Here is a 27,002-nt window from a genome sequence, read left to right as displayed (position 1 = left end):
TCTTAAATCTGCCATAGAAAGATAAAATGTCATTTTATATTTTCCTTTAAAAATTAGAAGACTACACAAAAAAGTTCACGTTTGAAAGAATAAGCACTAATGTCTTCATAATAATAAAAGTCAGCCAAAGATAAGTGATAGGAAATCTAAAGTCTATGGACATGCTGGATTTTCCCAGTTCAAACCTGATCTATTTATGCTTTGGGATAGGGGATGGACCTCTGAGCAACCTTTTCTCTCACTAAGTCTTAACCCAAAGAATTCAAGATTTGTGCTTTCTGGAGTCAATGTAGAACTGAATTGAATTCTAGGAATTTTTAAACTTTAACTAACAATAAAAACTCAGCCATAGTCAATTTCTTCTGTTGAAAATGGAGAAAAAATATATGTGGTGATTATTTCAGAAGTAACTCATAGAAAGTGAATTCCTTTTATTTTGCTTTCACTCTTTACTTGCTAAGTGTGAGAATCATTGTTTCTCTTCAACTGTTTCCAGACACTTCCTTGTCCTTATGGGAAAAAAAAGAAGGCAACATCACAAGAAACAGCATGCCTATTCTTCTGCAGCCAATTTTGTGGAGTTACATGAATGTCACAGCAATAATATCTGCCTAAGTTAAAAGAACAAAGGAAATTATTCATCACATTTCTTTCCTGGATAACACAATCATGTCAGTTAAACTAAAATAGAAACCAATAAGGTTGAATTTGGAAAACCTGTGAAAGTAAATTAGCATTATTACTGCAACCAAGGGCTGAACTTTCCCAAATGCAAAACTAAATTTTTTCAACATTACTGTAGACATAGCTCCAAATACTACTCTTTCTATCCTCTAAAGTTCTTACTTCAAATGAGCTATCCCTGACTGCAAGTTCTTATAGGGCTATAAAGAAATTCAAAGTCAGAGTAAAGAATTCCATATAGGTTAATTCTTTCTTAACTTAAATAGCCCCTTATGCTATACAGAAATGTTTTTGCTTTCCCTTATTAAATTCCTTTATTAGCTTTGGTTTTCCCAGAAGTCAACCCTGAAACTAGAATTCAAATGAATGATTATCTTGATTTTGTTTCTTTTTTATCTGTCTTCAATGTTCTTTTCTTCCTTTTGCTTCGCCCTCTCTATTTCCATTTTTTCCTTCCTCATTCTCTCTCACTCACTCCTGCTACCTTTCTTTGTTTTATCATAATGATAGTAAGAGGTGATACACAAAGGTAAAGATTATTAATATTTGAAGAAAAATACAGTCACAGGAATTTCTGACTGTAACCTAAATGTGTGACAAAACCTTATATAAGGAGGGGCAAAACAACTAGACTTTTTTCATTGCTAATCCCAGGAGTAGATAGTTGTGTGTTGGAGGTGACATCATCTTTCCATCTTTGCTGGACATCTGCTGGAGTTTCTCATGGGAAGGAGAGCAAGGTTGTCACAATACCCTGCCTTGTAGAATTAAACTAAAAGATCTTTGGAAAGTGGACAGTTATTATCTGCTACCGATTTCCTGAGAATCCCTCTCTAAATTATACCATGGAATTATTTATTCCCCTACAGTATGCATTCTTAGTCTGTTTCCTTCAACTTCAGTCAATGGATGTACTTAACACAGATCTTAGTTAGTTTCCTCTGGTACCTATTAAATCAACTTACTCTATTCTCCTACCTTACATTTCCGCATAGCATGTGTCCTTTATTCTTATATGACATACTTCATGCATTCACTATTTCAATTTTAATGTTTAATTAATATTTATTCCATTTAATATTTATTCCATCTAATGTTTATTCCATTTAATATTTATTCAATATTTATGTTGGTTAAGGTACTCTCCAATTTTCAACTTTCTTATGTATCTTGAAAAACTGCTCCTTAGCTGCCTCAATGTGTAGTCAAATAACATGCTCATATTCTTTAACATTAAAAAAGGAAATAAAAAGAAAGGGAGGAAGGGAGGGAGGAAGGAAGGAAGTTCTGCCAAGAACTTGCCTCTGTAGGTGTCACATTACAGCTGTTCTTATCCTTCTTTAATAACCAGATCTTTAGAAACTGACTGCATTTTGTTCTTAAAGTTATTACTTCTGCTTCAACCTTTTATGCATTGCTGTCTTGCAATGTCATTATTCATTAAAAGCATCTTTGAAATTTTTCTCTTCTTTATGGCTAAGAAAGACTAACCCTTTCATCATTGTTCCATAAAACTTTGAAAGTTTGTGTTACTTGAAATGACAGCATGTTTATTAGCTTATCTAAGCCTCCTCTGTTTTAGTTATGATATTAAGAACTATGTATTTACTATAATTTCAAGGTCATTTAAAGGGTTTTAATATATTAGAGGTAAAACTCTTCTTTGTAGATGTTTCACAATACACTGTGAAAGCCATGAAAGTAACACAATTTCAAAGTGTAGAATGCATGATAGAAAATCATTTATTATCTAATATAGGAATTTCACATTATTCCAAGATTGGTACCCTACTTGCTGTCTGTCAAAGGCACTTTTTATTGGCTCCTGTTGAGTCATTAATTCCAGTTATTGACAATTATTGACATCCTTGGAAAGCTCTTGTTTTTTTTATTTTTATATTTTATTTTCCAGTTTAAATTTAGATAAGAAACAAGGTTGCTTCACAAGTCAGTTCCAGGTCCCTCTCCCATTCCATCCCCTCCTCCCGTGCCCTCCCCCCAATCCCCCGTTATCCCCTCATTCCCCCAGGGAGGGTGAGGCCCTCCATGGGGGTGTCCATAGTCTGACATTTCATATAGGGCAGGGCCTAGACCCTTGTTTTTAATATCCTCAAAGAATCATTGAGACTCCCTCAGGGGATCCTCATGTAGGCTATTTCCTCACCTGTTCTCCCTACATTCAGTGATATTTGTCTTCACATTCCTTTCATTGTGTGAAATAATCAAATTTATCTTTTCTTTTAATGCCTAGTATTCATATGCTCCTAATTTCCAAGTTTCCAAGCATAGGTCAGAAAGTCAACCCTCTCCCTCCCTCCCTCCCTCCCTCCCTCCCTCCCTCCCTCCCTCCCTCCCTCCCTCTCTCTCTCTCTCTCTCTCTCTCTCTCTCTCTCTCTCTCTCTCTCATATGCACATGTGTCCCAGACCTACATTTTCCACACACTACCCAGAGAATACACGACAGAGAACTAAAACTTTACACGAGTAAAACTCATGCTCTCCTTCTACTAAAATCCAAACTACCTATACTCTTTACTTCAATATTGGAAGACTGCTCACTTCTGTTATCCACCTTTCAAATGATAGCTACTCTATTTCTTAAAGTTTTGGCTAGGCTTTTTTCTCTATTTTTACTGCCACTGACTTCAAAACATAATGAATTTAAAGTGATGTGTGTGTGGTAGCAAAGGAGTATTATGATCAGACTGCATGGGGATTCTAAAGCCAACCTTGACCTCATGAGAGCCTGTCTCAAAAAATATGTATGCACACATACGTAGACATAAATACATACATATTTATATATAAATCATATACATATATTTTATATATTATATTTATGTGTTATAAGATTCATTTTTCTGAAATTAATATTCAGTTACTTTTCTGATTTAAATTTTCTCTCTACATTCACCAATCCATCTTTAACCCAAATTCATTTAGAATTGGAAAACAAAGGTCATTGCTTGGCTCCTTTTTAATTAATATCTTCCAAATGTTATATATAATATATATGACTCTAGATTTGCATGAAAATTACTTCATTATCAGAACTATAAATAACATTTTCCCTTATACACACTTTCACTACTTGACTCCTTTAAACTCAGTATCTATGTCAACTCAATGCCTTCTAGAAACTGTTGGATCTAGCTGTAATGTATGTTTGGCTGGAATAAAGAAATCCTAATATTGATTAAATTCACACAATTGTAAAATTTTCCTTTTTATTGAAAACAGATTTTTCTTATATTGCATTCTGATTGTGGTTTTTTCTATGTCAACTACTCCAAGATTCTCTCCACTGTTACACCTATTCAAATCCACTCCTTTATTTTCTCTCAATACAAAACAAAAAGGCATCTGAAAACAATAGAATAGTAAAAAATGTTTTAAATTGGACAAAACAAACAAACACACAAGAGCAGAAACAAAGAGGCAAATGAAAAAGCAGAACACACACACACACACACACACACACAAACCACATTCAAACAAAATCAGAAGCCATACTATGTAAGTAAAAGATCTGTGAGGCTAGAAACAAACAGAAAAAATTTAAAGATCACCAAAAATACCATTGAGTTTGTTTCATATTGGCCATCTACTATTGAGCATGGGGTCTATATTTAAGTTTTACTAAAGTGTGATTTCTATATTCAGTGACTTCTGTATCTAGTTAGGCTCATTGGAGAAAGAAAACTATTTTTTTCTGAAAAAAATGCAATTATCGCTTGGAACAATAGAAGTAGAAGGAGCACTATAGATGATAACCCAAATTTAATTAAGAGCAAAATCCTAAGGTCTAGCTAGATAACTCAGCAGATGAAAGTACTTGGTGCACAAACATGAGTTGGTTCCTTTTAATTGATGAAAGCAAATGGGGGAGAGAACTGACTCTATTAAAGTGTCCCCTGACCTCTGCATGCATGCCATGATTTCAAGTGTGTCCATATACATCTCAGATAGAAAAATACAGCAATGGCAAAATAAAATGACAAACACTTAAAAATGATAACAATTTTAGTTTCAATGAGTGCTTGATACTTTCCCTTTTTGAAATAGTGAAGATTGTTTGCAAGGTTTGGCACAAAAAGCACATTCAATCTGCCAATTAGAAGCCTTCCACATGGTTAATTCTTAAGTGAAACAGCTGCATTTATAAATATTGGAATTGTTTAACAAAAATGCATTACAGTGCATTTCACAGTATTATAAAGACAATCATGCTTGATAGTTGGCATTGACCATCACAACTGAAGTCAGCACCCTTTCTAACAAATAATTTAATACTAAATATGATCTCTTCACTTTGTAAATATTAAGTCTGTGATGAACTTTACTTTTAGTTGGAACTATTTTAAATAGTTTATTGGGATTAGTTCACCTTTGAAAACAATACTTTATTTGAAAAAAAGTGTTTTCTTCAAGGAAAATTTTCAACCTCCAAGCATTAGTTGCTTAGAAGTGACATTGATTTTCCTTTCAGACCAAGATGAATGTAGCATATATGGTACCTGCAGCCAGACCTGCCTGAATACATATGGATCCTACGCTTGCAGTTGTGTGGAAGGCTATATAATGCAGTCCGATAACAGAACTTGCAAGGTTAAAAATGGTAAGTTATAATCTTTGTTCTTCCAGAGTCTCCTGGTCTGTTTCACAGTTCTCTCTCTCTTTTTTTCAGTGTGGTGTGGGCACGTAGGGTGCCTTCCCCTTGTGTGAACACACTGATATGTGCTAGGAACTCAGATTAATCCTTTTGATAGTTATTACTCTTAGAATACCCATTTAACTAGTGAAATTTCTAATTGGAAAATAGATGGATTAATGGATTTTATTACCAATCCTTTTACTGGACTCTGTAATATATGTGGGTCTTGTGGACTTTAGCTTTGCGCCTAAAATTTCTATTCCATATACTAAAGTAGTATGTTAAGACCTAGTTCAGTTTACTCTTTCTATTAAATGTTGTCAAAGAGCTTATTCTCATCCTGACAATAAAATGTCAGCTACTTAAAAGAGTATGAGGTCTCTCTAATTTACTATTTACCTTTTCAATTCTATGTCCCAGTCCCTGACCCTGCCCTTGCCCCCTCCTCTTCAATTGTCTATCCCAGACATTATGTTTTTCTTCTTCATTTGTACTGGTCTTGACTGGAGTCACTCCATTTGTCAGCCTATAATGTACTCAGGTACCCAAATCATGGGACTGCTCCATTCTTTTTTAAGGCTCAGCCACAAGGTCAGCATTCAAGTGACTTTCCATGAGTGCTTCATTTAAAAGTGTATGCTCTCTCCACCATTATCTTTTATTGTTGTTTGTGTATCTGTGGTGTGTGTGTGTGTGTGTGTGTGTGTGTGTGTGTGTGTACTCTAACAATATATGGTTTCCTAACATCATTGTATTTTTGCAGTATCATTTGAGATTATCTCTATTTGGTGTTAAAATTTTTCTTTCTTTCTAAATGATTTTTCCAGGTTTATTTAAAGGGAAAATGGAAGGAAAGGTAAAAAGAATGAAGGAAAAGCAAAAAATGAGAGATGGAGGGGCCAGAGAAAAATGAATTTATGCTTTCAATTAAAATTATACAATTAATAGATCTATGTTTCAATACCAGGTTTTGAAACTGCTTTGTTTTTGTTACTGTTGCCAGCAAATAAAACTTTCAGTTTCTATGTAACTCTCAGCAACTATTAAATGCTCTGAGGAAGTATCTTGGAGATACATTACTAACAACAGGGTACTGCTATCTTATGTGACTCAGGAATATTGTGAGGGAATATTATAGACAATATTTCACCTAGGCTTGTTAATTTCCTTTAACCCTATTTTCATAATATGTACTTCAAATTATGCTGAGGAAGGAAGAATGCTCTCCCCTATTAGCAAGTATGAGGTTGAAAAAGGGAAGTTTGTCTTTTCTGAAGCTTAACTCATATAAACTCAGTAAATTACTGCTATGAGTTCTTTCATAGAACTCATAACATGTTTGACCATTTTCTTGAGAAAGCATGTACATTATTTAGAAAAAATGTTTGTATGTGTTAAATCATAAAGAAAAACTCCATAAATTCTTCATTTATCTCTATGAATTATTTGCTTCATGTACAAGGCCCTAATTATTTGGTTGCGGAATTCAAATCTTTAAAACCGTTAAACTTGTTCTCTGTTCCCAATTTCCATTGCATGAAGATTTCTGATTCAAAATATTAATGTACTACGGAAGGCTAATTCTTCACTGTTTATATTGAGTCAGACAATATTGCCTCAGATACTCGGGGAGAATGAAATGTGACAAACCTGACTCAACAGAACACTGCTTCCCTTCTTGCAGAAGGAGCTTATCTGACAGTAATAGGATATGACTAGAGAGGGATGGCACATGGTAATGTCACACTGTATCAAGGAAAGGTGATGACTCCGGAATTGATAATGGAGTATACAAATCACCTCTATGCCCTTAGCTTGAAGACAATATCTGCCTACCGAGTTTGAAAAATAAACAGTTGCTATGGCGATATTGTGTGGCTTAAAGTTTAAGAAAAATGAGTTGCTAATAATAAGGGCCTAAGTCTAGAACAAACAGCAACTATTTTTGAAGGTCATATGAATATTTTATTCCATGTATCTTGGAAGAAAACCATCAGTCTGTTTTAGTTTTCTTGCATTTATAACAAATGAACCAGAGAAAATTGTTGATTTTGGTCGCACTTAATTTTTTACTTAATATGCCACATTAAAAATATATATACTGTAGCAAAATTTTCCAGAGATTAGGGAAACACACTACTAACGAACCAAAATGATGGAGATGTTACCTAAGAACAGACTGAGAAGGAGGGTTCTATAGAGAGATCCTTGGGGTAGGGGCTCTTCATAGGAACAGATAGTTAACTGGCTTGCAAACTGCTTACAAATAGGCTGAAGTTTTAATATGTTGTGTCCTTCTATGTGTTCAATGCAAATCAAGCCTGTGGGGTCTTATTTTCAACATGACAATTGATGATAATTAGGAAAATTGATACCTTAAATTTACTATTCCATTTTTGGAGTATCATGCCTGACCACAAGTAAAATTGATAAGCCCTAAGATCATCTGTACAAAGCATGAATGGTGGAGAGAGGGGAATGTAGGCTTTGTGGTCAAGAGGAAAAGGAAAAATTTTAAGCAAGAAGCTATATTTCTTAAGTTGTGAAATGGAGGGTTCCCCTATACATTTCACACTCTGTGTCAGTCAAACATTTCTGAGTTGGAAACCTTTGTAGGTATTCTACCTGGTGTCACTATTTTTACTGTGCACTTCTGAACTCAAAAGTAATCATTTAAAAAAAGAAAGTCAGTGATGACTATTTGTAAAGTAACATCAGGCATGAATACCTGGATAATCCTGAACTGTTGGAGGAGACTCACTAAAATAAGTGAGAGATGAAATACTGTTTAAGACTGCAGTGAGGTTTACACTAAGAGCCAATAACTGTCTGGATATTTTGACATTTTGTTTTACAAAAAATGATGAAATTTTACTTGTTAAATGTATCCCTCTTATTGTTAAATGATTTCAATTGCCTTTGTTATAAAATTGTATCAGTATGGGTCTAGTTGAACTTGGGGTTTAAAATGAGCCCACAGAGTACCAGTTTCCACTAATGGAGAAATTTGCAAGCTCTTGGCAGTTTAACTTTTGATACATTTAGGCCTTTTTGTCTGTTTGTTCTGTGTACTGACCACTTATACAAAACAAATCTCCTGAACCAGTGGAATTTCTGGAACACTGGTAACATGAAGTGCCCTGCATTGAGTTTATGCTCATCACTGTGCAAGAAAGTCTGAGAGTGTTCATCTTTTGGTGAATAGAGCACCAGCAGCCTTCAGAGATGTGTACCCATTGACCATCTTCAATATTCTTCTGTAGTTTTATTTTAAAAAATAACTGTTTCTTTTGTGTTTTGAGATTACAATATTATTTTTTCATTTCTCACTTATCTTTCTTCTCTCTTAATCCCCTTCCTGCATTGTTTCAAATTCATGGGATACTTTATTCACCAATTGCTGTTGTTGTTGTTGTTGTTGTTGGTGGTGGTGGTGGTGGTGTGTGTGTGTGAATTCCTAAATGTTTAACTGAAACCTGCTCAGTCTGTATATTGTTACCTAAACATATGTTTTCATAGCTGACAATGTATGTGTGCATTTTTTATTTGCTGTTCACTGATATGGGAGAAAAGAAAGCCAAAATAAATGAAAACATCACTAGGTACTTGAAATATTTTCTTGGTATCATGCAAAGCAGTACATCACTAAACAGAGCTGGGACAACAATACAATCATGCTGCATGCTGTTTCCATCACTATGATGGGGAAGAAGAAAAGTAAGAGAGAAATGAATTAAAACTGTAGCTTTCCATCTTCTAAATTAAAACCATGGTATAATTGAACATCTCCTGATGCAGTAATGAGGTATTTGCAGTTGGAGAATCAACCACCATTAACATCATGGCTGCTTCTTCTTAGATAGCCCGCGGGATCCTGTAGAGCAGAGAACTTTTTTCCCTTCCCTGTGTCGTTTGCAGCTCAGTTATTAAAGCATCCTTCTATGGTTTCTTTTTAACATTCATCACACATTAAAACTTACTTATGAGACTAATGCCCTAGAACACTGTATAGCTCAGAACTGCTTCTTTTGAAAGGTCAGTGGACTGGATCAAAGTTGCATCAAGATTTTTGCTCTTTGTAAGGGTCATTTCAGTGGCCTGTAGTTTTGATTAGTATTTGATAAGATAAGATGTGAAGTGTTCTTTGCTAAGAGCAATCCCCATCGACCAGCACAGTACAGTAGTTTGGTATACTACTCTTTACATGTTGCATGCAGATGACATAATGAGCATATAGTAAATAGCTAGTGGCAGGAAAATAGTTCAATGCTTAGAAAAGATTCTATCCTTGGTAAAAGTTCTTTAGAAGGGTCTGGGAACCAAGATGAAGATAAAGGGGTGTGGAGACTAAAGAAAAAGAACCAAAACCCTGGATGCAACTTTAAAGAAAATTACATAGTTTGCCAGTTTTGCTGTTTATTTATGAACGACTATAATTTGAAGGTGATAGTAGTCCCAGAGTAGCTTGAGAAGCACAATTTTAATTCCCTTGCATTTTTCATCCCTACTAAAGTCTCCCTTTCAGAAAAACCTGAAATATCAGAAGGGGCAAGCTAAGGAAAGTGCACAGTAAATGAACTCTCCTCTGAACAACTAGGCAGTACTGACATAAGTTCTACTCTGTAGGGTTTCTAGAATTTGCCTAATTGTGTGAGATCTTGAGCAGGTAGCCTTGTCATGGGAAAATATTTATTATAAGGAATTATTTCTGTTACATATGTTATCTGTCCCACAGTGGATTTGTAAATTAAATTCCATAGGATAGAATGCATGAAAATTTTCAGTGGCATTTTCATTTCCCAAATTACACAATGTACGTTTCTTTTTCCTATCTAAAAGTTGTTCAAGAATAGAACAGCACAAAGCATAACAACTCCTCATGAATATTTTTATGGCTTCCTTTTTTGTTTTTGTTTTTGGCTGGAAGACATCATCATCTTCATAGTCTAGCACATATCTATATTTTTATTCAGCAACAAAGTTTCAAGATGAATAAGTGGTAACACAACCAGGCGATCTTACATGTTATCACACCTTTGATTTACTCACAGTTTAGGAAAGAGTTACCTGTGACATGAAAGAATATTCTTCATTAGCTTTAGAAATCCTTTCCTTCTGCAGTTTATCTAAGCCTTTTTCTGATATGAAAAAAATGATACATTCATAAACTACAGATGTGACAATCATAAATGTTTTTTAATCAATGGCAAGCTACATACAACTTGCTTTAAATTCTTTAAATACTTTTGTAGAATAACTATTGAATCATTACCTAAATCCTCAAATTAGAACATTTAACAAATTACCCTCTGCTCCACAGGTGTCTAATTTCAATATTGGACAAATTTAATGAATAATGTCAAAATTGAAGCATGTAGGTTCGTAAAAGCAGCAAGATATTGAAATATAAGTGGTTTATAGGTATAATGATAAAGCATTAGAAACATGTTTAATATTGTGTGCATTTATCACAGGAATGCTAGTAGGTCCAACCCTAGCACCTAGGACCTTTTCTAGCCACAGATTCATCTCCACTATATTGTCAAAGTAGTTTTCCCCATGATGTTTTTACCATTACTACACTACTGGGCATGCCTTCAAACGACAGTTATTACTGTGACTTTACAGGGTTCACACCTGGGTAAGACTGGTGATAATTTATCCCCTCAAGTAGCATGTATAGCACCTTTCAGCAATCTGAAATCTAGCTACTAGGGATTAAGTCTCCAGGTCAGGACTAATTTGATTTCTCCATGTTCGTTGAATCAAGTATATGCTATCTTCAGCTACAAGGGTGATTAAGAGCATTGACAATAATCAATAATGGGGTCTATAGGATGCAACTTTCTAACAACTCGAGAAGCCATTACCCATTCATAGCATTTGGGATTTAACTGTTAGCATGTGATGTCTAGTAGTGGCATTATTGCCTCATTATAGGGCAAATTATTTTAAATTGTTTTTATATATGTATATGTATACATTTCAGAGCAATAGACTTCCACATAATTTTTTTCAAAATAACTTCAGTGTTGGTTATCAGTTTCGATATCCTCTCCTCCACGCTTCTCCCCCATTCCAATTAAACCTTTCCTACCCCATTATTCCCTGTACACATTTACAACACTGTGTCAATTTCCCTCCTCTAGAAATATCCTCTATGACTTTTTGCTAGTTTTGTGACCTCTGTGATTATTCCAAATGAAACAAATAATGAAAATTTGAAACAATTGAAGAAAGCACACAAGTTTAGCTTTCTGTGTCCAGGTAAAATCACTTTGGAATAATCATTTCTAGTTCCATTAATTTTCCTGAGAAAGCAAAGCATTTCTAACGTTAATTCTTCTAACAGCTGTATTACTCTCCATTATGTAAAACACCTCATTTTCATTATGCATTCATTAGTTGATGGGCATCTAGATTGCTTCCATTCAGGATATGGAAAACTATTGTAGAGATAGAAAGGTATCATTCATAGAGTAGAAATGGGCTTGGATTTGCACATATCTCTATAATAGGACATAGAATCTTTTGGTTAAAGCCTAGTATACATAGTATATACCTGTATCATGTGACAAATCTATTTCCAGAGTTTTCAGGAACAGCCATACTAATTTCCATAGTGGGTATACCAGCTTGCATCCTCTTTTCCTGCATCTTCACAAGTATTTATTATCATTACTTGCTTTAATCCTAGCTATTATGATTGAAAAGGATGAAATTTAAAAGTAGTTTCAATTTAGATTTATCTGTGCCTAAAGATGAAACAGTCTTTAATGTTTCCTAGCCATTTGTTGTTTTTTATGAGAACTGTGTTTAGTTCTGCACATCATATTCAAATTTTTGTTGTTTACTTCGGGTGTTGCTGGTTTTGTTTAGTTCTTTGTATACTCAAAGTAATTGCTGTCTGTCAGGCCTGAATCTGCTAAAGGATTTTCCCCTGATGTAGGCTGCCTTTTCATTTCAATGATGCTATCCTTGGCTGTATATATAAATGCCTGTGTTACTGGGGTCCTATTTGGAAAGTCTCTTCCTCTGCCAATGAATTCATCTACATTCTCTACTGATTCTTTATCAATTTTGTGCTAGATGAGAGACAAGATATAGTTTTATTCTTCTACATGGAGCTATTCAGTTTGACTAGCAAAATTGGTTGAAGACAGTGTCTTCCTCCAAAAATTTATTTTTGACCTTAATGTCAATAATTAGTTGGGTTTTTTGTTTATCTGTTTGTTTTTGTTTTTCCCTTTGGTTATTTTGTTTGTTTTTTGTTTTTGTTTGTTTGTTTAGATTGGAGATATGGCTTATCACTTAAGAGCACTTGATGCATTTTCAGAAATCTGGGAAGCACAGATTTGTTTCCTAGAATGCATGTGGTAATGGCCCTCTAATTTCACTTCCAAAGAATCTGACACCCTCCTCTAGTTTCCTTGGGCAGTGCATCCATTTGGTGTGCATACAGATATGAAAGCAAACAAAAATATAAAAAAAGAAATAGTTTTAAAAATAATGTGTCTGTCCATGTATGGCTTTATATGTGGGTCCTCTATTCCATTTATCAATGTGATTTATGCCTGTACAATGCTATTTTATTATCTCAGTCTTATATACCTTAGCCTTATAACTTGAAATTAGTTATGGTGATACTGAAATTGCTTTATTATTCTGGATTTATTTAAGTATCCAGGGTCTTTTGGTTTGCATATTAAGTTTAAGTTTACCATTTCAATTTCTGTGAGAAATTGTATTTGAACTCTGACAGGACTGTCTTGAATATGTAAATTGTTGTGATAAATACCCATTTATGCTATTTCAGTAAGGCCAATCCATGAGCATCTGATATATTTCTGTTTTCTAGTTGTATTGTTCCATTTCTTTCTTCCGAGTATTAAAAATGTCATTATACAAGTCTGTCATCTCCTTGGTTAGGTTTAATATAGTGCATAATTTTTAGGCTGTTGTGAATCATAGTTTTCTTGATTTCTTTTTTCACTAAGTCTTTCACATGTGTATTGGAAGTATGGGAAGGCTACTGTCTTTTGTGCTAATTTTACATTCAGCAACACAGATGAATGTATCCATCAGCTGTAAGGTACTTTTGGTGGAATCATTTTATCTTTTATGCGTAGAATTTTTGTATCCCAACACTCATCAAAAATGCTTCTGTTTGCAGTAGGTGGCTATTAACACAGAGACTCACATGTGGCCAATACACAGAGAATAAGAAACTGTGGAAAGCTAAGCACTAAAATTCTGATCTGTATGACACAGTCCTCCTTCCAAGGCTCAGGCATCATTGCAGAAGAGGAAGCAGAAATATCTTAAGCCACAAGGACAGTAGATGAATACAGGAAACAGTGTGTCAGGAGGCAAAGGGAAAGTTGCACATATGAACATTTAGCAATTTAGCAGCATGTACAAAGCCTGTAAAAATTTAAGCTAGATAAAACTTAGCTTTGAGACGGGGCAGGAGCAAGTGGTACCATCCCAAGCTGAAGAACTATTGGAAATTTATAGCTTATGAGAAGGGAAGAGACAGTTTTCTCTAAGTGTTTAATTTCTGCTATGTCGACCATTCTCCAGTAGCTAGACACACTTACAAGATTACATGGGGAATAAAAATTCCACAACATGGACTTGGAAAATAGAGGACACCAAATTTGGTGGTCAGGGAAAGGAAATGTCTTATGTAGAAGTTTGGCTGAGGGACTGAATATAGCCAAATATATTGTTTTAAATTCTTTTTTTTTTTTGGTTTTTCGAGACAGGGTTTCTCTTTGGCTTTGGAGGCTGTCCTGGAACTTGCTTGGTAGTCCAGGCTGGTCTCAAACTTACAGAGATTCGCCTGCCTCTGCCTCCCGAGTGCTGGGATTAAAGGCGTATGCCACCAATGCCCGGCTGTTTTAAATTCTTTAAAAACTAATATAATAGAGGAAAAAGATAAACTGTTAAATAAATGTGACTAAAATACACATATGTAAATAATGTATATTTTTTTATTTCTGGAAAATGGTGAAACTATATAATTACTTAAATCCTCAGGAGGATAAAACTCTTAAACTTGAAAAGTAGAATAAATCTGTCTTTTCATATAAGAAATATAATTTTTCTTTAGAAAGCCTTCAAGGCATAGCTTGTATCAATTGCAATCAACAGAGTTTGATAAAAAAAAAACCTAGAGTTATAATGGCAGTTAGAGAATATCCCTTTGGCACTTCTCTCCCTGTACCATCTTGGGCTGGGATGATTAATATCCTGGCATTCTCTCTAGTCATGCTGCCTAAAGTTTTTTTTTCAGTTTTTAAAAGAGAAAATCTGTTGCACTGATTTCATTTCTAAATGCATGAAGGCATTTCTTCTTAGCAATGGGGCCCAAATGGTACAGACTTGGGTGGTGACTTCCACAAAATAGAATCCTGGAAAATCTCTTAACTAAATTGCCCCTAAATGCTCTTCTGGTGTTCAAAAAGGCATACTTTTAAGTTACAAAGGATGTATCTGAAGACGTACCTACAAGTTTGTTTGCTATATCATTGAATATTTTGCAGTAATTAATCTGTCTCCATAATAGTAATGTGTAAAACTGTGATCTAAAATGCAGGTTATTTTTTATATCTATAGGAAGCCCTGTGAGAAAACACTGAAATAGCTTAAATGAACTTTCCTTTTTCTCTTTTCTAAATAATGTGTTTCATGTACCACCTTACTCCTGTTTTCTCTGAGGTGAAATTATTTCACATATCTTTGAGAAAGAACAACTGTTTAAATTGAGCTTTCTCAGTGCAAGTTCATTAACATAAGTCACTGTGTGGACCTGGAACACATAAGTTTACATTCTCTCCACTTGAAATAAAGAATAAAACTAACATTTCTCCTATTAGCTAACACTTATACTTGCCTCAGTTCATCCTGTAACAGATGTAAAGATTACTCTTATGTAGTTATCTATTCTTTGAAATCACTAACCCTTGATTGTTTGATTTTAATATTATTTTTATTTGTTTTCAAAGTCACAGATTTCTATAGGTCATTTTCAAATGTGCTTTGTTGTGGTTATTCCTAGGTACCAAGCTCTACTCCTTATCTTCTGTACTATTTCACTCTCAGTATACCCTTCCAATTTATTGTTTGCTAGTAGATACTCCCCTCCTTTAAATCATTCTTCCAGTCCTGGACCTCACCCTACTTCCTGATCTTTACCTACATCGCTGCCACATGGATAGGCATTTGCTACCCGTAGTGGCCAAGACTCACATATGAAGGTGTAAATGGGGTTCTTGTCTTTCTGAGCTTTGGTTACTGTTACTCAAGAAGTTGAGGCTCTCTGTTTGGATTCTGCACTGTATTAATAAAATAATTTAACATCAGAAAATAATTTAACAGTAGCTCAAATTAGAGACAGAAATAAAAACAATAGGGAAGAAAACTGCAAATTTTAGCCACGTCTCAGTGAAACAGAAAAGGAGAAAAGTAAGAGAGAGTGTCAACATTCATACAACAAGGACATCTGTTCCATTATATTCATAGCAGCATTATTTGTAATGGCAAGAACTTGGAAGCAACCTAGATGCCCCTCAACTGAGGAATGGATAGAGAAAATGTGGCACATTTACACAATGGAGTACTATTCAGCAGAAAAAAACAATGGAATCCTGAAATTTGCGGGCAAAGGGATGACACTAAAAGAAGCCATCCTGAGTGAGATAACCCATTCAAAAAAAAAAAGAGAGAAACATGGTATGTACTATTTCATATATGGGTTTTAGATATAGATCTGGGGAGTGCCAGCCTACAATCCCATGGCCAGAGAGTCTGGGAAACAAAGCCTTCATTCAATGACTGATGGAAGCAGAGGCAAACTCCCACAGCTAAACACTGAGCTGAATTCAACGAACTCAGTGACAGAGAGGGAGGACTGATAAGCAAAGGGCTTATGACTGGGCTGGTGTAACCCCCAGAAACAGCTGACATGACGAGGGTTAGCTCTCAAAACCCAGACTGATGGCTGGGAATCCAGCATGGAACTGATCAAGACCCCTGAATGTGGGTGTCAGTAAGAAGACCTAGGCAATCTATTGGGCCTTGAGTAGTAAATCAGTATTTATCTGTGGCATTCAAATGGACTTTGGGTGCCCATCCCACAATGAGAGATGTACTCTCATCCTGGACTCTTGGGGGAGGGTCTAAGTCCTGCCCTGGATGAAATGATAGACTATGGACACCACCATGGAGGGCCTCACCCTCCCTGAGAAAATGAGGGGGTATTGCGGCGCATGGGTTGGTGGGAGGGCATGGGAGAAGGGGAGGGAAAGGGAAAGGGACCTGCGATTGACATGTGAAGCAATCTTGTTTATAATTCAAATTTAAATTTAAAAATAAAAATTTAAAAGAAAAGAGAGAGAGAGTGCCAAGAAAACTGGTATGTTCAGAAGTAGATCTCTGCAAACTGTAGCATAGTAGAAAGGAAAGAAAGCTTCAGATAAAGTGAAAAAGTGCACTCTAAGGAATGAACGTTTGGGGTTGTGGCAAGAATTCAAAGAAGAATATAAGAGAAAGAAAGGGTGAAAATGAAAGTTTACACTGAACACAGTAACTTCGATAAGCTGGTCAAATTAGCTATCTTCCATGGCAAAAATTATGGTTGCATCAATGGAGTGGCTTCTTGGCAGGACAAACACATGATCTCATTAAGGGGATAAGTATAGGAAAATTATCTTCTCATCACATCTTCAGTACATCATATTTGCTATGGAGTATTCTCCTGGCTAAGTGAAAAACAGCCATCTAGACTAATATTTAAAAGATTCCATAAAATGCAGTGTCCTAATATTTGGAGCAGATTAGAATGTCATGTTTCTACACAAGAAATGAGTAGAAATTAAACCCCATTATTTTCACTGGGAGGAACAGTTAAAATGTTCATTACTGTTTTTTAGTGTTACCAGAGAATTAAAATTCAAATATGACCAAGACATAGGGTTCCATTATCAATGACATCCCAGGCTATTGTGCTGGCTGGTTTTGTGTCAACTTGATACTTTAGAGTTACTTGGAGAGAGAGAGCGAAAAGAGCCCCAATAGAGATTATGACTCCCTAAAGTTGGGCTATAGGCTAAGCCTGTAGGGTATTTTCTTAACTATTGATGGATGTGGGAAGGCACAGACCATATAGGGTGGTGCCACTCATGGGCTGATGGTCCTTGATTCTATAAGAAAGCAGCCTGAACAAGCTATGGGGAGCAAACTGATAACTCGTACTCTCCCGTGGCCTCTGCATCATTTCCCACTCCCAGGTTCCTGCCCTGTTTGAGTTCCTGTCCTGACTTCCCTCAATAATGAGCAGTGATATGGACATGTAACTCAAATAGCCCCCTTCACTCCCCAACTTGCTTTGTGCCCACAGTGTTTAATCACAGCAATAGAAATCACAACTGAGACAACTATTAATCACCATCTTCCATTTAATATTATCTTGTGGAATATTTTTTCCAGTTCCATTCATTTTTTTCTGTCCATTTCATATTTCTTCATGTCTAAATTATATATATATATATGTGTGTATATGTATGTATATATCATATTCATTATCCAATCACTATTTTGGGAGTATCTAGAATGATTCCATTTCCTTGCGGTTGTGAAGATAACAGCAATAAACGTCTGTGAAGCTATCTGTCATAGGATGAGGAGGTCTCTGAGTGTCCTTCAGTGTCACGAGTGGTATAGCCAAGTCATATGTTCTCTCTTTAATTTTTGAGAGGGAGTCAGCCACACTGATTTCCATAGTAGTTGCTCTACATTCCAGTCCAACCAATAGTGGATAACGTTGTTCTTTCCTTGTATCAGCTCTAGTATATGGCAACACCAAAACATTTCATACTACCTGAACTCTGAGTACATTGCAGAGACAATGGCAAAGACAGCAGACCAGACAGCATAAACAGACAGAAAGACCAGTGCAACAGAACAGAGGGTCTGAAGGTAAACCCAGAGAGGTATGGATAACAGGAGTTTGACACCTGGGAAAACTTGTGCTGGGGAAAAACACAGCCTTCTCAATTAAAGGAATTAGCAAAATTCGATATCCACCTTAGGAAAAATGTCTCCTATACAAAATCAGTTGAAATTTGATTAAAGATCTTAATATTAGTCCAGAAAACACTAAAACTAAAAGAAAAAAAAGAAAAAGAAAAGAGAAAGAAACAGAGGAAACACATTAGGCCTTAGTTACAGCAATGAACTCACTAGTATTTTAGTCTGTTCTAGATCTTTCCAATTAATGTTCTGTAAAAATACGTGAAAAGACTGGCTGCTCTGAAAAGCCTCCTTTGCATTGTTTGCTCCCTGGTCCTGCTCTGTGCTCACTGCAGCCGCCTTTGCTGCCTGCCTCCTCCTCTACAGGGGACTCAGGCACTTTTGAATAGAGGAGCAGGCCCCACCCCACCCACAGTGGGCAGTGCCACCCACAGATGACATGGGCTCTCCACCACCCCACCAAAGCCACAACATGAGTTTGCAACAGGTGAGGAAGAACCAAAAGTTCCAAGGCCCTGCTTTTTTTTTCTTAAAAACACTTTAAAAGGGAAATTTGTTTGTATTTTTTTACGTTTTATAATTTTGTACATATTGCTAGGAGGTCAGTCATTTTTAATGATAGCGGGTGAACAAACCAGCCTTCTGAGTGTTCTCTTTCCTACTTCTGACCTTACTTGTGGTGTGACCACGTTAATTATAATCTCAAAGGATTAAAAAAAAACCTTGTTTAAAAAAAAGAAGCAAAAACAACAACAACAAAAATCAATCTTATCCTGAGCATTCCAGTAACATTTTTTGTGTATGTATGTAGCTGTACTAAAAGTAGTTGGTTTGTATGAGATAGTTATAAAGGCCAAAGATAAAAGGTTTCTTTTTTTTCATTTGTTTTTTCTACGAAGTTGCTGTTTTATTTATTTTTGTGGGGGGGGGGACTGTTTGATGTATGCATGAAACAATGTCCAACAATAAACAGTAATTTTATTTTGCTGAGTTGTTCTAACAAAGATAAAATAAGAAAAAAAAAACTCTCCTTACTGACATGTTTTCCCTCAACTCTTGGTCATTTGCTTTTCCAGTAATAGAAGTAATCCTGCAGCATACAGTCATTCCTTACTTCTCCCCTTCTCTCATGAATCTACTTCCCTGGATCTTAACATCATTATAACGCACATGATTTATGGCCAGTGGTTTCTATTTCATTAATCATTTATTGGTCCTTCGACTGTAAGACAATAGCCCCGTTTGACTACTCTCTCATTTATATGACACCTTAATGGAATTATATTCTAAACTTCCTGGAACTTTCCCTCTAGCTAGTTTCCTAACCTGTTCTCTTTTCCAGTACTTGTCATTATTTTCTCTTTCCTTTTCCTGTATTTTGTTTCTTTGGTTGACTTCCTATGACACATAATTCTTTGACTTGGATTTTAAAGCACCCCTTATCTTCAGCCTTTAAAAATTTATGTGAATTCAGAGGTTTCTACGATTGTATCATAAGTAACCATGCCTTGATTGAACATAATATTAAATTGTACATTCAATACATCCGTATATATTTAACAAAGGCTCAAATTACATATATCCAAAGCTGGCCTCTTTAGCCTATTCCATAACACTGCTCTTATTCTTTTTGCAATATAGCCACTCTTTATTACTGTTGCCTTCTTGTACCTCATTGTTAATGCTAAAATATTAGAGTCACAGTTGATCCTGTTCCTCCTCTCAAGAACTGTATTTTTATCTTTTGTTGATTATTTTACAGCTATGTTTTGCATATCTTCGTGGCAATTTTTGCCAAGAAATTGTAACCAGTATTGGCTTAATGTTTACCTTGGTTAGGGCATCAGTTACTTTTCTGTTGCTGTGGTAAAATACTATGACCAAGACAACCTAGAAATATATACATTTTTTGAGCTTATGATGCTGCAACGATAAACGGCACACTTACTGAAAGTAAAAATCAGTATTTATTGTAGAAATTACTCACAAGAGACCAAACAAATAACCCAGATGAGCCGAGTACTTTTCCACCACCGAACTCGAAGCCAAAAGCCGGAAAAAGAGACCAAGACTTCCATTGTTCAGTCTTTTATACCTTCCCCCGTAATGTCCCTAGCCATGCCCAAAAGTGGGCCTGGCTAGTGATGTAGTTCACCGCCTATGTCCGTATATGTCTTTAGTTATGCCTAAAGTGGGTGTGGTTAGCAGTGTGGTAAACCGCTCTTTTATTACCTCATCTGTATAAGCCTCTAGTAAGTCACATGGTTAATGGCGGCATTGTTTTCCTCCTACAATTCCCCTTTTAGTCTAAAAAGGATATTTAAACTTAAAACAACTAACTTGAGTCAATGATCAAAATGTATAAACATCTATCCCATGTAAACTTAAACTTATCTGAAAGAAACACCCAAATCTGAACACCTCCTTCCAATCCTAACTCTAAAATAATTGAAAACTAACACTAACAGTTGTAAACTATCCTATAATATCAATAGTAGGGACCGAGGGTGTGGAATTCTCAAAACTACTTCCTGCTGAGATGGGACGATGACAATCTCATGGGGACCTGTGAGAAGAAAAATGTTAGTGTAACAAAATCTTCAGTAGATCAGACAGTCTCTGTATGGCAGGAGATGCTTGATTGAAGTTCCTGACTGGGGTTCTAGTGTTGATTGAAGCTCTCGTCTGAAGCTCTGGCCAGATTATAGAAGATGTGCTGTTTCAGTTCCTTGGTCCGGAGTTGTGTAGAGTGATGTAGTTTCAAGCCAGTTTCAGGATAGTGCTTGTCAGGTGGAGTCGATGATGTGGGGCAGTTCAGATGCCTCCAGTTGAATCAGGTGAAGTCAAGGAAGTGGATCCTCATTCTCTTTCTGAAGCAGTTGAAGACTGCTGTCAGGAAATCCCTTCTCTGGAAAACTTAAACATTAATGTTAACAAAGAAATATTTTAACTTTTATATGTATGCATACCAGAAGAGGTGACCATAGGGAAGATGGTAAACCTGAAGGAAATTAGACATTTCAGAAAAAGAAATCCACAGATAACAGTCCCTAATTTTATTTTCTTCTCTCTGATATCAATGGCTCTTTGATATAATACAGAAATTCTGAATTTTATTTAAATAATATGCTTGAATTTAGAGTAGGAGAGCCAATCCAACTCCAAAGCCAGCTTCAGTTAAATGAATGGGGACTGAAGTATATGAAGAAACAAAGATAAAAGGGTACTATGAAAAACAATATAGAGAGATTTAGACTTTGATACCACACAGTGAGTTATTGTTTGTTTGATGGGCCTCGGGGTAGCTATTCATTATTCTTCAGGAATCCATATGTCCAGTATTCCTTGCTAAGTTTACCTGTGAAGACAAAAAACAAAACACTTCTCTTTCCTTTTAGGAGGTCACTTTACCCATGGTAGAATATGAATTTGTAGATGAGCTGTTATCTTCCTCTTCCTGAGATGTCTTCTGTTCTGATCGAATCTTAATTAATTTTGATGGAACTCAAAGCTTTTCTTCTCCTGTGGAAACAAAAGCATAACCTCTTCCCCAACGTAAGACATATCCTGGTTTCCAGACTGAGGTCATAACATCTTTAAAATACATGGGTTGTTTCAGTTCAGAAGTCTTATCTGTAGTCCAGTGTCTTTCTGCTGAAATTTGTCCTCTTTCATCAGCATTAAGAAAAATCAACGTTAGTAAAGCATTATGTAACCCGTGTAAAGGGGACTTTGTTCTCCCTGGCTGTTTATGAAGCATTTCTTTTAAGATGCAGTTAGATCTTTCAATCACTGCTTGTCCTGTGGGATTGTAAGGTATACCAGTTACATGTTTTATATTATAATATTTGAAAAATAGTTCCAATTTACTGGAGACATATGCTGGAGCATTGTCAGTTTTTATTGTTTTAGGTATACCCATAACAGCCATCACCTCTAAGAGGTGTGTAATAACAGAATCAGGTTTTTCAGAGCTGAGGGCAGTAGCCCATTGGAAGCCTGAGAACGTGTCTATGGTATGGTATACATATTTCAAACTGCCAAATTCTGGGAAGTGAAATACATCCACTTGCAAAAGTTCATTTCTGTGAATACCTTTAAGATTACAACCTGCTGGTAATGGAGTTTGATTGTAGAATGAGCAACTGGGGAAATTTCTTACTATTTCTTTGACTTGTTGCCAGGTGATAGAAAAATCCTTCTTTAAGCCTTTGCTGTTAACATGGTGTTTCTTATGAAATTCTGAAGCTTCCAACAAATTACCTACTAATAAACGATCAATTTCATCATTGCTTTTTGCCAGAGGACCTGGCAGACCTGTATGGGATCTGATGTGTGTTATATATATATAGGATATGTCCTGTTTCTGATGGTTTCCTGTAATTGTAAAAACAATGAGGTTAATTCTGTATTATCAGGAACAAATTCTGCAGTCTCAATGTGCAAGACAACTCTTTCTGCATACTGAGAATCTGTGACAATATTGAGAGGCTCTTTAAAGTCTTTAAGTACCATGAGAATGGCATATAACTCTGCCTTTTGTACAGAGTTGTAAGGCTTTGAACTACTTTACTTATATTTCCAGATTTATATCCTGCTTTACCTGATTTATTTGCATCTGTGTAGAAGGTAAGAACTCCAGAAATAGGTGTTTGCCTCACAGTACACGGAAGAATCCAAATTGTTTTCTTTATGAATTTGATTCTCTCTGTTTTGGGATAGTTATTACTAATATTTCCCAAAAAGTCACTGCAAGCTATTTGCCAATACTCATTATCCTTCCATAAGGAGGAAATTTCCTCATTCATTAAAGGTACAATAATTTCAGCTGGGTCTTTCCCAGTCAGTTGATGAAGCCTTAACTTACCTTTTAATATCAAATCGGAGATCTTTTCTATATATGTTTTCAATTTTTTATTCTGTTTATGTGGCAGAAACACCCATTCTAGTATGATGTATTCCCTCTGCATTAATATTCCTGAGGGGTATTCTTTAGATGGTAAAATAACCAGAATACAGTCCAGCTTTGGATCCACACAGTCCACATGTGCTTCTAATATTCTCTTTTCTACCCATTCTAATTATTTTCAGCTTCAGCTGATAGTACTCATGGGCTGTTTAGGTCTTTATGTCCTTTTAAAGCCATTTTCAGGTGCTTTAAATCAGGCCCTTCTACACCGATAATTGTCTGTAAATGAGAGATTTCTCCTAATAATTTTTGAAGATCATTAAGAGTCCAGTAACTATCTCTTCTGATCTGTACTTTCTGTGGTCTAATTTTCTGAGTGTCTATTTTATAACCAATATAGTTAATAGATTCTCCTCTTTGTATTTTTTCTGAGGAAATTTGTAATCCCCAGTGAGGAAAAGTTTCCTTTACTGCTTCAAACATCTTTTCCAAAGTATCCTTATTTGAATCAGACAGTAATATGTCATCCATATAATGATATGTTAACGAATGTGGGTATTTTTTACGAATTCTTTCTAGAGGTTTATTCACAAAATATTGACACAGAGTTGGGCTATTTAACATACCTTGAGGTAGTACCTTCCACTGGAATCTCTATACTGGTCGGGAATTATTATAGGTAGGTACCGTGAAGGCGAACTTTTCTCTGTCGTTTTCTTGTAATGATATGGTGAAGAAGCAATCTTTTATGTCTATAACTATAATTGGCCCATCCTTAGGTATTAGAGAAGGTAACGGCATCCCAGGTTGTAGAGACCACACAGGCTGAATTACCTTGTTGATGGCTCTAAGATCAGTAACCATTCTCTACTTACCAGACTTCTTCTTGACAACCAAAACAGGTGAATTCCATGCACTAGTTGATTCTTCAATATGTCCAGCATCTAGCTGTTCCTGAACTAACTTCTCCAAAGCCTCTAACTTCTCAGATGTCATAAGCCATTGACCCACCCAGACAGGTTCATCTGTCAGTGATTTTAAGGGTAGAGCTTTTGGTTGCTCTGTAGGTTTGGTACAGGCATCCTGCTTCTGTACAGCCTGTACATTTGGCATCTGTTTTCTGTACTGCCTTACTATATTCTTTCTACCACCAAGAGCTTGTCTATAATTCCTAGCTGATACAGGAGGAATGTTAATCTGCATATTCCATTGCTGTAATAGATCACGACCCCAGAGGTTTATAGAAATATCTGCAACATATGGCTTTAACCTTCTTCTCTGTCCTTTTAGCCCAATAAAGTCAATCCATCTAATGCTCTGTTTAACTTCAGATAGGGTTCCAATCCCTAAGAATTGAATGTTAAGCTCTATTAAAGCCCAATTTGGGGGTCAGGACTTCTGATTAATGATGGTGACATCACTTCCAATGTCTAAAATGCCATTAATCATCGTATTATTTACTTTAACTGGTAACTTGGGTCTATGATATTGTATAGAAGTTTGCCAAAATATACGTTTTGTATATCCTCCTGATATAATTGATTCATTCTCTGGAGCTAATGTATTATCCAGTGCTGTATTATTTACAATGGGCTGTGGAACTTCTAATTGTCCTGGGAGAGGCTGCCATGCACTGTCACTGGGATGACCGGATAATCTTCATTTTGGGGGCCTGCTTGAGGCCTCAATTCATGTTTCCAGCTGTAAAGGTCTACCTTGTTTATCTGTAGTTGGCCATCATTCGTTGGTCCAATGTTTTCCCTTTCCACACCTCCTGCAGAGACCAGGAGGCTGAGACCTTCTGTTTGATGCATTCCTGGTAAAAGCATTATTTCTAGGAATGCGTTGTCTACAGTTCCTACTCAGATGTCCTATTTTACCACAGTTAAAGCACGTGTCATCTTTATGTCTGTTAAAATTTTTGGAGATTGCCTCTCCTACCCAGGCCTCTATATAATCACGAGTAGAGTATTTGGCATCCTGGTGCCTCCTCAAACCTGTAGAAATAGCTTCACCTACCCAAGCTCCTGTATCCTGACTTTTACATTCCAGGTTCGCTGTATATAGGACCCATTCCTCCAAGGGAGCTGATCTTATTTTTAATGGCCAAATTACCTGCCTGCATTGTGGATTTGCGTTCTCATATGCCAAAGATTCTATAAGAAGTCGCCTAGATTCTGGATTTGCTACTTGTACTTCTATTGCTCTGGATAATCTCTCTAAAAATTCAGTGAACCTTTCCCTTGGACCCTGTACTATCTTGGTATCGGTTGCATTATCTCTCCTGTTTCACAAACCTTATCCAAGGCATTCAATGCAGCTGTACGGCATAAAGACAACATGTACTTGTCATATAAAGACTGAACCTGCGTGTCAGTGTAAGCACCCTCCCCAAGAATCTTGTCTTGGGGTACTTCATAACCCTTCTTTAATTCCTGAATCTCTAAGGCTTTCGTCTCTTGCCTCCATAAAGCTCTCCATTGAATTTGACAAGAATTTTCGAGCACTGCCGAGTCTAATTGGGCCCAGTCTTTTGGAGTTACTCTATTTGCAGTGACCCATGAGGTTAGGAGCTCTCTGACATAGGGAGAATTAAGACCATATGAAACAATGGCATCCTTGATTTCCTTTAGGTCCTTCATCTGTACAGGTTCCCATTGATAAGCAATGGGACAATTTGAGTGCTTTTTCGTTGCTGGTTTTTCTGTTACAGATACTGGGAAGACCATAGGTGAATGCACAGCAACCTTAGGGAGATCTTTCCAGCATTTGAGAGGTGTTGGGAAACCCCTGCCCTGACCTGCTGCCTGTATGTCTGATTCTGAAATATTAGATTGAATATCTTCTAAAACCTGCAGTCTATTCATCATTGTTTCTCTGAGCTCTTGAAGTTTTTGGGACAAATAATTTTCTAAGGACGTCATGGAATCTTTCATTTGTTTGCATTCAACATTTGCACGTGATTCGAAATTCTTAATATTCACATCCTTAGAAAGTACCTCAATGGCATGTAAACTGACTTCCACAAATGACATTCTATCAATTAATTTGACATTGCTCCCAGACATGGAACAAATCTTTTCTGTTAGCATTTCAATCTTATGTTCCAGTCTTTGTAGTTTGCTAGTGAAATCATCAAACATGGAACAGTTCTGTTGGTTAAACGTTTCAACATTATGTTCCACTTTTTGCATTCTGTCTGTTGAACACATTTTTCCTGAAAGTAATTCAATTTTGTGTTCTGTCTGTCTAAACATGTTTGTTAGACCTACATTATCATTTTTAATATCATGAATATTTTCTACCAAACCTTCCTTACTATCCTGCAAGGAATTTTCCATTTCCTGAATTCTTTGTACTAGGATTTCATAACCATCCTGTGATGACCGTGTAACCGGTATAAGTTTGTCATATTTCACCCTATATTTGAACCATTTCTTTAGCAAAATTATATTGATTAGGAAACTAATAATCACCATCGTGGGTAGGAAGTACCTTTCAGGTGGGTCCTGAACCCTTTCTAAAATCCCATCCATACAATAAACAAGAAAATTCTTAACATCCTGCATTGTAATGTTAGTTGACATTGTATAAAGCAGTTAAGTTTGTTACCGGTGGAGTTTTATTCAGGCCAAAATCAGCAGGCTGCCAGCGAAAGAGCACGTGGCCAAGAGAGAAATCTCAGAATACCACTTAACCTTACTGGCAGGTAGTAGGTCC

General features: G+C 36.1%; 1 protein-coding gene across 6 annotated transcripts in view; it reads left to right on the top strand.

Moving 5' to 3' along the window:
- The window catches only part of Lrp1b (LDL receptor related protein 1B), a 1,890,041-nt gene that overhangs the window by 830,287 nt on the left and 1,032,752 nt on the right, over positions 1 to 27,002 (top strand). For all 6 annotated transcript variants that reach the window (XM_040745299.1, XM_040745298.1, XM_040745301.1 and 3 more), the window contains exon 5: positions 5,174 to 5,302. In XM_040745299.1, the coding sequence (XP_040601233.1) occupies positions 5,174 to 5,302 (129 nt within the window). The remainder of the gene's footprint in view (positions 1 to 5,173; positions 5,303 to 27,002) is intronic.

The sequence above is a fragment of the Mesocricetus auratus genome, unplaced genomic scaffold (assembly GCF_017639785.1).
Source record: "Mesocricetus auratus isolate SY011 unplaced genomic scaffold, BCM_Maur_2.0 Super-Scaffold_100004, whole genome shotgun sequence".
Classification (NCBI taxonomy): Eukaryota; Metazoa; Chordata; class Mammalia; order Rodentia; family Cricetidae; genus Mesocricetus; species Mesocricetus auratus.
Note: the sequence above shows the minus strand (reverse complement) of the source record. Positions and strands in the feature narration are given on the sequence as shown.